This window comes from Colletotrichum orchidophilum (assembly GCF_001831195.1).
Source record: "Colletotrichum orchidophilum strain IMI 309357 chromosome Unknown Scaffold_14.1, whole genome shotgun sequence".
Classification (NCBI taxonomy): domain Eukaryota; kingdom Fungi; phylum Ascomycota; class Sordariomycetes; order Glomerellales; family Glomerellaceae; genus Colletotrichum; species Colletotrichum orchidophilum.
In genome coordinates this window covers 423,983-438,743 of record NW_019172970.1, presented here as the reverse complement: position 1 = coordinate 438,743, position 14,761 = coordinate 423,983, and the positions used below count along the sequence as shown (strand labels likewise).

The 14,761-nt window shown below is 28.9% G+C and overlaps 4 protein-coding genes across 4 annotated transcripts; 2 read left to right on the top strand and 2 right to left on the bottom strand.

Annotated features, from left to right (window-relative positions):
* Window positions 1–1,127: 1,127 nt before the first annotated feature.
* CORC01_02550 (uncharacterized protein) lies at window positions 1,128–1,382 on the bottom strand (the record flags this gene model as incomplete). The annotated part of the gene is made up of 1 exon (XM_022614200.1): window positions 1,128–1,382. A coding segment is annotated over one exon (255 nt), but the record flags the coding sequence as incomplete, so codon positions are not given.
* Window positions 1,383–1,835: 453 nt separating this feature from the next.
* On the bottom strand, window positions 1,836–1,985 carry CORC01_02549 (uncharacterized protein; the record flags this gene model as incomplete). Its single annotated transcript, XM_022614199.1, has 1 exon — window positions 1,836–1,985. A coding segment is annotated over one exon (150 nt), but the record flags the coding sequence as incomplete, so codon positions are not given.
* A 6,948-nt stretch (window positions 1,986–8,933) lies between these two features.
* Window positions 8,934–9,092, top strand: CORC01_02548 (uncharacterized protein; the record flags this gene model as incomplete). Its single annotated transcript, XM_022614198.1, has 1 exon — window positions 8,934–9,092. A coding segment is annotated over one exon (159 nt), but the record flags the coding sequence as incomplete, so codon positions are not given.
* A 3,536-nt stretch (window positions 9,093–12,628) lies between these two features.
* On the top strand, window positions 12,629–14,529 carry CORC01_02547 (cytochrome P450; the record flags this gene model as incomplete). Its single annotated transcript, XM_022614197.1, has 2 exons — window positions 12,629–13,714; window positions 13,777–14,529. 2 exons carry the CDS (start codon window positions 12,629–12,631, stop codon window positions 14,527–14,529), a joined length of 1,839 nt encoding a protein of 612 aa, XP_022479409.1.
* Window positions 14,530–14,761: the final 232 nt, after the last annotated feature.

Sequence of the window (14,761 nt, the reverse complement as noted above, 5' to 3'; positions counted from 1 at the left end):
AATCTAATATAAAAATTAATTACTAAAAAAGCTATAAGAGTTTATCCTCGAGCCTAGCTCGGCTATCCTATATATAAATCCTAATTATAAATATATCTTTTATAATATTTTATTTATTTATTATCCAACGGTTTATTAAATAATCGTCCGTTTTATATTTTTATAATCGTTTATTTTATTTATTCACAAGCGTCTATTTTTTATTTTATTATATAATTATAGTTATATAACTTATTTATAATTCTTTTATCTTAAGGGGAGCCGTTATTATTATATATATAGTATAATAACCGCTATAGGTCTTATAAAGTAAGGCCCTAGTTTAATAATACGTATTAAATCGTAATATTAGCTCTTCTTTTTAAAAGTCTAGTCCTTAGGCTTATAAATAAGTTATTTATTTTTAAGTTAAAGAATCGTTAAATATTTTTGTTAAAATATATTAACGCTATATTAAATCGAATTAAAAAATTAAAATTATAAATAGTTATATCTCGTTGTTATTTATTACGTATTATTTATTTCTTTAATAAAAATATAAAAATAATATTATATTTAAATTATCGTTTTTAAAGTATTTGTTATTTAGTTCTTTTTAATTCCGATATTTATGGAATATATTATCGTTTAGGTATTTTATACGATATTTCTATTAATATTATCTATATTTATAAGTTTTTTAAGGACTATTTTTTATAAGTCCCGATTAATAAGTATAATAAATCGTTTAATAATAAAGTCCGATCGTTTTAATTATAAAAAATAAATAAAAAAGTCGCGGTTTTAAAAAAAAGTTATAAAACTATAAAAAAAAGCTAAGGCTTATTAAAAAGCTTAAACTAAATTAAATAAGTCGTTATTTAAATTAAAACACCTTTATTTTTAAAAGCGAATAGTATTTAAAAAGAGTCGTATCGTATTAAAAAAATTCCTTAAGGATACCGAGAGTATTTCTTTAATAGCTTAGGAGGCGTAAGTTAATAATATTTTTAATGTTATTAATTAGGACGCCGTAATAGTTAAGAGTTTTAGGTTTAAATTTAATTTTAATATTTCTTAAGAAGTTATTAAGAGTTCTAAAAGTTCGTAATGGGTTTTTATATATTATCCTCGTATTTATAATTTTTCTATTTAATAAAATATTTTTTACGTTTTTTTTTAGTTCGGTAGTTAATAACTCGTTCGATTTTATATTTTAATTTATTAAGTTCGACGATAATACGATTTTTAATATATAAACTTTTAAATATTAATTTTAAAAATAAAATATAAAAAACTAAGTAATATCGTATCGTATTTAAAAGTTTTAATTTAAAATTAATTAGTAAAACTTTTTTAATAATTTCGAAAGGTTTAAGTTTTTTATAATTTAATTTATTGTTTAGTCGTTTCGTTTTAATATTATAATAAAAAAGATATATATTATCTCCCTTTTTTAAAATTAATTTATTAATTTTTAATCTATTAGTGTATTTTTTTATATATTACTATATAAATTTAAGGTTTAAAAAGGCTTCTTTTTAAATTTTTTTAAGTTTATTTACGTTTATTATGGCTTTTATAACCTATAGTCCTTTACGTACTTTTTTATATATAATTAATTAAAATTTATAATTAAAGTAAAAAAAGGACTTTTTTATATTTTCGCTAACTACGCTATTATATATAAACTAAGCTATTAGTAGTAGTATTATTTAATTATTTTAGTTGTAATTTATATAGTAGCGGAGGTATATTTTAAAAATCTAATTAATTTTTTCCGTTTATTTATCGATTTACGAATAAAAAAAAATTAATAATTTATAATTTATACCGAGCTACGAAATTAAAAATCTTTAAAACTTAATAGTAAATAGTTTATTTTTATTAAAAACTATTTCTTTAAGCAAACTATAATTAATAATAATTATTTTAAAGAAAGTATATATTAGTTTTTTAATATTACTTACTTTTTTATATAATATAAAATAAGTAAATTTAATAAATCGGTCGACGATAATTAAAATACTATCGTACTATATATTCGTTAATAGTTTTTTGGATTTTAGTAGTTTAATAATAAAGTCTTAAGAGATTAAATACTATACTTCTAAGGGCATTAATAGTAGTTATAGCTCTTTATAAAGCTTATAAAAGCTATTTTTACTTTTTTTATAAATATTGTAATTTTTAATAGCCTTAGCGACTTTTATTTTTATAGCGGTTTTATTATAATATTAACGAATTTATTTTTATATTTTTATAATATTTTAATAATTATATATTTAAGTATTATAAACTTTTATAATAAGCTTAGGAGTTATTTTTTTAAATAGGCTAATATTAGCTTTTTTAACTATTATAAAGAGTTTTATAATAAGTATAAAATTACCGTTATCGTCGTATTTAAAGATTATTTATGTCTCTTTAAAGACCGTAATTTCGTAATTAGGTCGTTTATTAAAAGCGTTTATTTTACCGTTTTTTAAACTTTTTTAATAAATAATTTAAAAATTAAATTTTAATAAAAATTCGCTCTATTTAATTTATTATTTATTTAGATTTTTATTTATCGTAAAGTTTATAAAGTTTTTATAGTTTATATAGATAGTAATTTCGTATTTAATTCTTAAGAGCTATAGTTTTTATTTTTTAAAAGCTTTGATTATAATTATTAATTCTTTATCGTAAATTTATTAATTTAGTTTTGCTTTATAAAACGTTTTAAAATAAAATATATAAAGGTAAAATACTTTTTATTAATTTTGTTATTTTAAAATAGCTTTTATAGCGAAGTCCGAGACGTTGATCTCGACTTCGAACGGTTTTTTTAAGTCCGGAATTATAATTATTAATTCCGAAATAATTAAGTCCTTAACTTTATTAAAAACTTTTTTATATTTTTTATCTTAAATAAAAATTATATTTTTTTTTATTAGGTTATTAAAAGGTTTAATAATATTAACGTAGTTTTTAAAAAATCGCTAGTAGAAGTTAACGAATTTTAAAAATAACTATATATTTTTAATGTTAATAGGTATAGGCTAGTCCTTAACTATTATTATTTTAGATATTTATATATAGATTTATTTTAATATAATCGTATAGCTAAGGAAATCTACTTTTTATATATAAAACTTATATTTATCGGGCTTAATAAAGAGCTTTACATTTTAAATTTTTTAAAATACTATATAGACGTGTTTTTTATATATTTTAAAATTAAAAGAGAAGATAAAAATATCGTCGAAATAAACGATTATAAAAATATCGGCGTATTTTTTAAATACGTAATTAATTATTATTTAAAATATAGCGGGTGCGTTAATAAGTTTAAAAAGTATAATTAAATACTTGTAAAGTCTTTTATATATTTAAAATACCGTCTTCTATTTATTTCCTTTTTTAATTTTAATTTAATTAAATACTCTCTTAAGGTTTATTATAATAAATTATTAAGCTCCGTATAATATTTCTTTAAGTTTTAAGATAAGGGGTAATAAATAATAATTCTTTTTAATAATTTTATTAAGTCTTTTGTAATCGATTATAGGTTTAAGTTTTTTTTTACTTTTTTTAAATACGAAGAAGATTAGTGCTTTTATTAAAGAGGATAATAGTTTTATATAACTTTTTTTAAATTTATCGTTAATATATTTGTTAAGTTCGTTATGTTTAAATTAATTTATAAAATATAATAAATAAAATTTAAATTATATTTTTTTTTTAATTCGATTTTTATATCTTAGTTATTATATTTTAATAATCCTATTTTTTTTTTAAAATAAATAGTTTTATATAAATCCGGTACTTTTTGGGTATAGTTTTAAAAAGGGTCCGATTTTTAATCGTCCGTACCGGGTGCGAATATCTTAATAAGTTTTATTATTTTAATAAAAGCGATATATTTAGTTTATTTTTATTTATTAAATGTTATATAAGACTTATTTAAACCCTTTTTATTAAATCGTTTAGTAACTAAGTTTATTTAATAAAATTAGCCGGTTTTCTAATCTATCTATAAATTATATTTTCGTAACTACGAGATTCTTAAAATAACGTCGGTATTTCCGATTTTTATAATATCGTATTTTAATTATTTTAATTAGTTATTAATATATATTATAAAGTATATAGTTTTTTAGTTAATATATCCGTCGTTATAATTAATTTATTTTCTTTTTATTATTTATAAAATATACGGGTTCGTTTTTTATATTTATAATAATTTATATTTATTTACCGTTCTTAATAAAATAAAGATTCCTTAAGCGCCGTTATCGATAATAACGTTTATATCGTATTTATTTATTTAAAATTTAAGTCGTAAATATTCTTTATTGGGGAGTATTATAAAATATAAAAACTTATTTATTTTAGCCGCTTTTCGTTATTCTTTTATAATTAATATATTTAGTTTTTTAATATTTCGAGGGTTAATACCCGTCCTTTTTTTATAAGCTATTCGTAATTAATTATTAAATCGGGACGTTTTTATCCTTTAATAAATAAATATAGTATATTAATAATATCATAAATATCGTTTATTTTTTTATTAATAGGTTCTCTCCTTTTAAAAAATAATTTATAATTTTTAAGTATTTTAATATTAAATTATATATTTAAAATATATCGGTTATATAAGTAGTTTTTTAAATCCTTAATAAGCTAATTTAGTTCTTTTTAAAAACTTATAGATTTTTATTATTTTAATTACTTATCTAAATCGGCTTTCTCTTTAATAATAAAATCGTTAATATTAAATAATATCCTATAATCGATTTTTAATTAAGTACGTCGTCAAGCGACGTCGCGAGGTTCGTCCGAGTTATAAAGCGATTATTAACCTATTAGCTATTCGTAGTTTAATATATTAATATTATTTAAAAAGGGGTCATAGTTTAGTCCTTTAATATTAAATTCCGTAAATATATCGTCGGTAATTTCTTTATTTAAATTATCTAGCTTAGTATTTTTTTTAAATATAAAAAAGTTTTATTTTAAACGGAGTATATTATTTTTTATTATTATTTTAAATTATTTATATAATCGTTATTATAAAATAATAAAGACTATTTTTATAATTAAATATTAAAGAATATAAACGTTTATCGTATAATAGGCCTCGTTTAGTTCTTTAATACGTTAATAATAACGTTCTTTTAATATCTAAGGTCCGTATATTAGATATATAATATTTATTTTTTTATCAATTTCGTATTTTAGTTAAAAAAAGTCTTTTTTTATTTTAGCTTTTAATTATTTTTAAAATCGTTATTAAAATAAGGCGAGTATTGCTTTTACGTTTAGTCGTTTCTTCCTTAATAATCGGTTAACTTTATAATAATTAATTAAAATACGGATATAGTTTTTATTATAATCTTCTATTATTAAAAGGCGATATTTATAATATTAAATTATTTTATTAAGTATTCGTTGTATTATATAAATAGATTTACTTAGAATCCGTATTTTACGAGCTAAGATCTCGTTTTTTAATTAAAATAAGTCGTTTTTATTTTTAATTATTATCCTTTTTTTTAATCTACTTTTTATTATCGTAAAAGTTTACGTTCGCTTAAGAAAACTAATAAGTTATACTTTAACTACTTCGTATATTATTAACAATATTTAAATATATTCTTTATTATAGTCTTTAATAATTTTAAAGCGTTAAACTACTTTTTATTTATTTATTATAATAAAGGTTCTATTAAAAGGTTTTTTAAAATACTATCCTAATTATTCTTTACTATTTCAATAAATAAAGCAGTTATCGTTATAGTATATAATCTATAAAAGCGATTTATAAAATACTTTTTTAAAAATAATATTAATTTATTTCTCGGGGATAGGTCGTTATTAAATTCGTTTAGGCTATTTATAATCTTTAATTATATATCCTAACTTATCGTAATTATAATATTTAAATTTTTTTTTTTAGCGGGATTAGTCTCGTTTTACTATATTAAGGTCTATAGGTCCGCTATATTATTTATAAGTAATAGTTTATTAAGGATTATTATTCCCGTTATAACGGTATTTTTAATTAAAATTACGTTAAAGTTATTATTAATATTTACGTCCTAAGTTAGGTTCTTATCGCCGGTCTTTTTTTTTTTTTTTTATTTATAAAAACGGTTATCGATTTTAATTACGAATTTAGTATATTAAAGGAAATTATCTAGTTTATTAAGCTTAATAAGTTCGTTTTTAACTTTATTCTTTAATCCTTAATAAAATATAAAGATTTTAATATCGTTAATATAGTCGAGCTAGGCGTTAAGGCGTTTAAACTCGGCTAAGTAGTTCTTTACCGACTTAGTTTATTAAAATTATAATATATCGCGCTCGGCTTATCGTTTTTTATTTAGATTTTAAAAGAGCGATTTAAAAGCTTTTTTAAACCTATTAAAATTATAATAAATATCTCGTACTTTAATAAAATATTCGTTAAAGGTTTCCTTTTTAAAATACTTTTTTTAAAAAAGTTTAAACTATTTAAAAGCTCGTTTTTTAAAAAAGCTAGCGGTATATATAACTTTTTTAATTTCGTTATTAAAATCTTTTTAGTAAAAGTTTTAAAAGTTTTTAATTTAGATTAAAAATCCTTTTAAAGTTTTAAAAGTCCCGTCGAAAATAATAGGTACGTTAAGTTTAAGCTTTTATCGTCCTTTATTAAGAGGGGTAATAACGATATTAATAGTATTTTAAAGCGTATTTACTTAATTAGCAAGGTTTAAAGCCCTTTAGCGTTCGTTTTTAAATTTTTTAAATATAATATTAAATATTCTTTATATCTCGGTAATATCGCGGTCGTTCTTAGCTTAAGCTTTTATTAATTGGGTAATAATAGTATTAAAAAGGTCCGTTAGTTTTTTATTATATTAAGTATTTTAATTAACGACGCGGTGTATTTAAATATATATTATTTTATTAAAGACTATGTCCTTATTAAAGTTATATTTAACGTTAAATATTTTTACGTCTCTTTCGGCTTAGGCTAGCTCGGCGTTTAAAGCCTAGGGCTTTTTACCCTTATTAAAAAAGGATTTAATAAATATCGTTCGTATTATTTAATAAGTTTTTATAAAGTCGATTTATTAAATAAAAGTAATTAAAATATTACGGCTAGTTAATCGTAATAAAATTTATATTAATAAAAGTCGGGGCTACGATATTTATAAATAATAATCGTTATAAAAATAATTTTAATAAAGTTATTATTTATAAATCGTAAAATAAGTAAGGCTTTGGTAATTAATTATAATCTTTATTAAATAAGTTTTTAATAAAGATAGCTAAAAATAATTATTAAATCTGGTATAAAAATTAATTATTAAAGAAGTTATAAAAGTCTATCCTCGAGCTTAGCTCGGCTATTTTATATATAAGTTTTAATTATAAATATATCTTTTATAATATTTTATTTATTTATTATTTAATAGTTTATTGAACGGTCGTCTATTTTATATTTTTATAATCGTTTATTTTATTTATTTATAAGCGTCCGTTTTTTATTTTATCGTACGATCGTAATTATATAACTTATTTATAATTCTTCCGTCCCGAGGGGAGCCGTTACTGCTATATATATAGTATAGTAGCCGCCATAGGTCCTATAGGGCAGGGCCCTAGTCTAGTAATGCGTGTTGGGTCGTAACATAAACCTTTACTATAATTAACATAATTATTAACTAAGCTTTAAAATATTTACCTACCCTTTATACCGAAAGCTTACTTAGCCTATTAAGGATTTTATTAAAAATATAAGCCGTCGTATTAATATTTAGGTACGTAACGTCTATATTGTTATATAAAAATAATTCCCGGATTCCGTACTTACTTAGCGCGATATTTATAATATTAAAATACGTTTAAATTAAAAAAAGCTAAATAGTTATTTATTAATAATCGTATTAATTAAATTATTTAATAAACGATAGATTCCTTATATTATTAAGTAGGCTAATGATAAGCCGGACCGCTTTATTAGGCTTATCTAGACTTTTCTTTACTATTTTTAAATATAAAAGCGATTTTTAAAAGTGATTAGCTTCGATAATATTTATAATACTAATCGCTTTAAGCTTTTATTATTTTAAATAATTAAGTAGACGTGCCTTAGATCTATTTATAATATAGTATTTAGTCTTATTAATAACGAAAGGTTAAAAGGCTTTCGATTTCTTTTTAAAAGTATAAGATAATTAGTTAAGTAATATTTAATTCGTCGCCTTATAATTATTATTATAAACTATAATAAATAAATAAAAGTTATATTTAGCGAAGAGTTTTTAAATACTTAGTAATAGTTTTATATTTACTATATTAATTTTAATATTATATTTAAAGCTAAGTAAAAGTAAATTAAAGCCGGCGGTAATAATAATAATAATAATAGGTTTAACAAAGAGGATCTTTATTTAATAATATAAATAATAGCGGAGCTTAATAAAGAAAACCGCGCTTATATTAATATAATAATAAATTAAACTATCCTATATACTTATCGCGGGGTATTTATTATATAAAAGCTTATTATTTTTATTAAAATAAAATAATTTTTTAAAAAAGTGTAAAGAAAGTTTTATAGTAAGTTCGATAATTAACGCCCGATTTTATAATATTTATATTTAATATACTTATTTATAAGAGTATAATAAGCTCGCTGTTTTATTTATTAATATTAAAACTTTAATATTTATATTACCTTTAATATTAAATTAAATAATAATAATATTAAGGGTTACCTTTTTAACGATTTTAATTATTTATATCGGCTTATCGACGTTATATAGAATATAATTAGCGATTAAAAGTTACGCTTTTGCTAAGCTTATATAGAAGACGAGGTGCTTATTAGCCGGGATTATCTTGGCCCCCGCTTAGAATATTTTAATAAACTTTAGACTATAGTTTTATTAAGGTATTTTAAATTAATTATTAAGTAATATCGGCTTATATATAAAGTAATACCTTTTAAAAAAAGGCCGTTTCCACCCCTTATTAGGGAATATAATAATAACTATTTTATATTAGTTAAGTTAGGTATCCCGTGCTATTATAAAAATTTTTTAAAAATAACGGAATCGTCGATTTTTAATAAATAAAAAGTTTATTTACAATAATAGTTTTAAATAACGTCTTTTTTTAATCCCTACCGTCGGATTTTAGATTTAAAGATTATAACGTTTCTCTATAATAAACTAAAAAACGTAATATAATAAGTTCTTATAAAGCTTGCGCTATTTTAATAAAGCTAATAATTTTAATACTAAATTATTATAATATAGGATAACTAAGGCTCGACCGGCTATAAACAAGGCCGCCCGCCGGGAAGCCGTAATAAATTATTATTAGCTAAGAGCTTATAAAGGGCCGGCTATTTAATCTCTAATTAGGCCTTAAATTAATCTTAATAATAAATAAGAAGTTAAATTAATATTTTTAATAAAAAAAGGATAATAAGGGGTCGTATAAATAAAAGGCCGTTATAATTTAATATTTAAAAACGGTAAAGCGAGTAAGAGATAATACTAAATAACGGCGAATAAAGGAATTTACGATTATATTATTTTATTTATTATTTAAATAATTTATTATAAGTTAACATTAAAATTAAAATAAAAATAATTATTTATTTATTTTTTCGTTACCCTTAAGGACTTTATAAATACTTTACGAAGAATAACTTAAAGTATATATTATTTAACAAGAGCTTTAAAATTATTAAATTATTAAAATATTATTATAAACACCTTTACCGCCTTTATAGGAATATATTATAATTTTGAGCTAATTACGATAGTAGATATATATGCCGCTATAAGGTATATACCTTTATATTAATTTTGTATGCCTCTATATTAATTCTTTAAAAGTAGTAGTATATAACTTTATTAATTTTATCGATATTAAAAAAAAGGGGTATTAATTAACTAAAAAGGTTTTTTTAAATCCTAGATATTAAAAAGTATTAAATTTAGCGTTATATATTATTTAGGCTTTTTTTTTATTAATAATTATTAATAATATTTTATATAATTAAGTAATATAATATTTTATTTATAACCGTAAGTAAAAAGTCGTGGGTTCGAATCCTATTATAGGAGTTTATATTATTTATAGTAAACTTAGCGGTTTATTTAGGTAATATATATTTTTAATTAACCCGGCTTTGGATTTTTTTTTTTTAGGCGATCTCTATTTAATTAAATAAGTTAAATATAGGGCCTTACGATATTTAATTATTTGACTCGTTGAAATCTTTATATTTGATTGTTTGTTTGACTTATTTGTTTGATTGATTTGAATGGGTAGGTGCGCTGGCCTTGGTAGATAAAGTCGTTGTGGATGAACGGATCAGGGGTGAACCCTACGCCCCTTGAGGAAACATGGGTACATACTGAGCTTAACATTTATATCAGTATCAAAAGCAAAAGGGCAGGAACTGCACGACATCAAATAGTGGGACAAATGTTGCACATAAACAATCACGAAAGCAGGCTGTCCACGGTAACCATATGAAATGAAATTTAGTCCCAACAAGCATCCAGATTTAGGCCGCTTACTTGCTTGCATATATACATATATCCACTTCCTGCTGAGGGGTCCTTTTTTGGTCATACTTAGGCAGATCTTCAACGGGCACCTCTACGTATTTTTCAATGGGGCACAACATATTATTCACAGCACTGTACCTCAAGATTGTTAGACAACCACTGCACTAAAATTTAACAGGAGTATGAGCATCGCAATCACATGTTTCTAGCTCCTCATTTGGTGTACCAGCCGCTCCGTTGAGATCCAATTTCATGCTGTAAAGCCTGTTCCAGTCATCAAATCCTCCTTCCGGCTCAGATGGTGGAAGTATTCACTCATCCATCAAACAGCTAGGGAATATCTCATGAGACATCGAGCTGGGCTGTTCATCGACAAGGCGGCGTCGGACCAGTGGTTACTACTGCGTTGCCTGGTTTGCCTCAGCACACCAGGACTCCGCAAGAAGACAAGTGAAGATCGAGCACTGGTATTACTTAAATACGCTGCAAACTATTGGAATGCACACTTTGTGAACAGCAACACAACTTCTAACATGGTCGCATCCGCTCTGGCGAAATTCCCCGGCAGCTCGAGTGTGTTGACATGGATTCACCCAGTGGCTAGGAAGCTTGAAAGAAGGTTGAAACATTCTGCGACATTCTGCGATATACAACTAAACTGGTGCATTGCTGGCGACTGCATGATCGAATTTCGTGCGCGAGAGGGCCTTGTCCTAGTCTACGATGTTTGCAAACAACACGAAACTTCTTTGTCCAAAACGAAGCCCGGTGTTGAGCTATCGAAGCCGATTTCATTGGTTTAATCCAATTCGTGACCACACTTGAGTGTTGCAGCTCTCAAGATCATGATTTCCGGCTGTTTCGGTGAATGCGTTCCCCGCCTCCACCGAGAGTCTAAACCTGAACAGAGTTTACCAAGTTGTCGGAATGACAGTTGCCAGTTCAGTCAAATCCACTGCTCCCGAGTGGCTGGTTTGTGGGATGCTATTTCAGTCCTACTCTCTTTTTAGCAGGCGTTGCGAAAGAAGCTGAACTACGTTCTGGTAGGGGATGAACACATGTGGAGTTTTAGGGCTTTCATGCCTTGTGGGACTCAAAACTTCATTTCTCGTCCATCTAAAGTGCTCTTTACTTTCGTTTCTGGAGTTCGTTTCTGGAGTTCGTTTCTAGCCTAAAGTATCTAGGTATGTACAACTTCCCTACCCTCGATCTCAAACTGCTTTTGAAGTCGTCGGGAAGGAAACAAAAGAAAGCTCACTCCGGATTTAACGGCTGTCAATTCATCAATCGCTGACATGCACCCGTCGACTTGCCTGTCTTCCAGTGTCGCAACACACAAGAGGACTCTGGGGTCTGGAGGGAACAATCTCATCAGTCACGTAATACTTGGCACCTTTCAATAAAGGTGATGATTCTGCTAGGGTATTAGTGATCATCCAGAGCAGAAATTTTTATATCGCTTGTCGTGATTGCCGATAGCATCATGACTCTCATCATCGATTATGCCTGGCGTCACGCATCACTGGAACCGATTACGAGGCTAAACTTTAAGCAGGAATCTGTGTGCTTGGCCTTCACCAACCTCTCCCTTGCGCCTCTTGCTTTGCTCTTGTGGAACGAGTTTGATCTTGGCCACAGTCTCTAGGTTCAAGAATCAAGGTTGACATAGGTTCGTGGATTACCTTCCAGCCAGTCAAGTGGTGGTGGTGGTCTGAGTGCCAACCCTTAGGACCGTCGGCTAAGAATGGTCCCAGTGAGGTACTTGCTTCTTTGGGAAATCAAATCGCGGGGGAAACTTTGTTTCCACGTGGCGAGGCGCTTCTAGTTACCAACTTGCCATCACCAGAGCGAATTCCGTTTGCAGTACCTTGCGGACCGATAATTTGGGTTCCTCGGGAGTTTGAAAGAGGAGTTCGAACCTTCGAATTCCGATCACTGCAGAGTACAGTGATAGAGCACAAAGTATGGAGCCTCACCCCAGTGATATACTTTTTTCGTCATCATGTATAAACTGCCGGGGTTCTCTCTCTGAATTTGTGTCTTAGCGGTTGCGCAATCATTTCTCTGGAAGAATCGCAACCACAATGCCTCTTGTAACTTCGTCCGACGCGGCTCATCTCATGAGCGACACAATCTTCCCACGGAAAGCCTATGGCCTTGTACTGCTCACAGGCATACTTTCCATTTACCTTTTGTACAGCCTTTATCGGAAAGCCCTGCCGAAGCCAATCCCCGGCATCCCATACAACCCAAAAGCCCTCAAACGCATCCTTGGTGATTTACCGGAGCTCGCCAGCGCGGTCGTGAAGACGGGCGATTTGGCCACCTGGTTGCAGTCCCAGGCGGATAAACACGAATCCCCAGTATGCCAGATCTTCCTCCGTCCCATGTCGCCGCCCGTGGTGATACTGAGCGACTTCCGCGAGATGCAGGATCTCTGCATGCGGCGGAAGGAATTCGATCGCGGGCGGATCATCAAGGACATTTTCAGGGGCCCTACGCCAAACCACCACATCACTTTGGATACCGGCGACGAATGGAAAGCGCACCGCCGACTCCTACAGGACCTGATGTCGCCCCCATTTTTGCAAAACGTCGCGGCACCGGCCATTTACTCAAATATCGCGAATCTTATCGACCTATGGCGGCAGAAGACGCGCATCGCCGACGGTAGGCCGTTTGACGCATCAGAGGACATATTCTATGCGGCATTGGATGCTGTCACAGCCTTCTCGTTCGGCGAGGACTTCCCGCACAACGCCACGAGACCGGTGGCTGATCTCATTCAAGGTCTCGATAGTACTCAACTAAGTGAGTTGCGGACGTCGGGAACCATTGATGATCCGGTAGAGTTCCCCTCAGTGCTATGCGACGAGGTCCTGTCCACCATTCTCGACGTCAGCATCGCCATCGAACGCTTACACGGCTCGCCGTGGCCCGTTCTGAAATGGAAGATTATAGAAAAGTTCCCGCCGGTCAATCGGACGGTGAGGCTGAAGAATGAGTTTGTCGTGGGGGAGCTGAACAAGGCGACTTCCAGGCAGCTGGCCAATGGCGACGACGATTCGTGGATGCGGTCGGCTGTAGACCTGATGGTGTCGAGGGAGAAGAAGCTAGCTCGAGACGACAATAGGTTGCCCGACTTTCTTTCGCCCACGATGCGAGATGAGGTATGAAACTCCACGCGGCAGGGCAACACCTTTGGATGGTAAAGCTAACCTGGAATCAACAGTTATTCGGCATTCTCACCGGAGGCCACGACACAACCAGCACGACGATGCTCTGGGGTCTCAAATTGCTGGCAGACCACCCATCAATTCAGTCGAAGCTCCGTGCCTCAATGGAGACAGAATACAGAGATGCATCAAAAGAAGCCAGAACGCCTTCGGTAGAAGAGATCATGCGAATCAAGGTTCCCTATCTTGACGCAACTATGGAAGAGATTCTTCGTTGCGCCGGCACTGCCCCGTTGGTAGAGCGTGAAGCTTCTTGCGACACTGTGTTGCTCGGATACCCCATTCCTAAGGGTACCAAGATCTTTTTTCTCGCAAAGGGGGCTAGTATCCAGAAACCGGCATATGAGATTGACGAGACGAGGCGGAACGAGACGTGCCGCATTGCAGTGAAGAATAGAGGGAGGGTACCAGAATGGGATCCCGCGGACATTGCCACGTTCAAGCCTGACCGATGGCTCACTTCCGCAGATCCATCAGAAAAGAATCGAGGCGGTAGCATACAGACAGATGCCGTTGTTGAGCTGGAATTCGACTCTACCGCCGGCCCTCAGATTGCGTTTGGTCAGGGCAGGCGCAGTTGCTTCGGGAAGAGGTTGGCGTACGTGGAGCTGCGGATCCTCGTGAGCTTGATTGTGTGGAATTTTGAGATCCTTGAGTGTCCGGAGGCACTTTCCGGGTATGAGGGCAAGGATGTTGTCACGCATAAGCCGATCAAGAACTATGTGCGGTTGCGGAACATTCAGAGGTGACGTACAAGGTTGTGTGGTTTTGAGCGCTTGAATACAGAACGATTGCTACATATCATGTTTACACTGCCGGTATTGAGATATGTTCACCATTCCAGCTTATACTTCTGAATGGACTTGTCTTTGTATTTCTTCGAAGTCAAACTCTTTCAGCGTCAAGAATGCCTGAATACGTTACTATCAGAGGTCGTTAGACCGATCAGAGAACCAGCAAATTTAAATTGACTAATCAGAT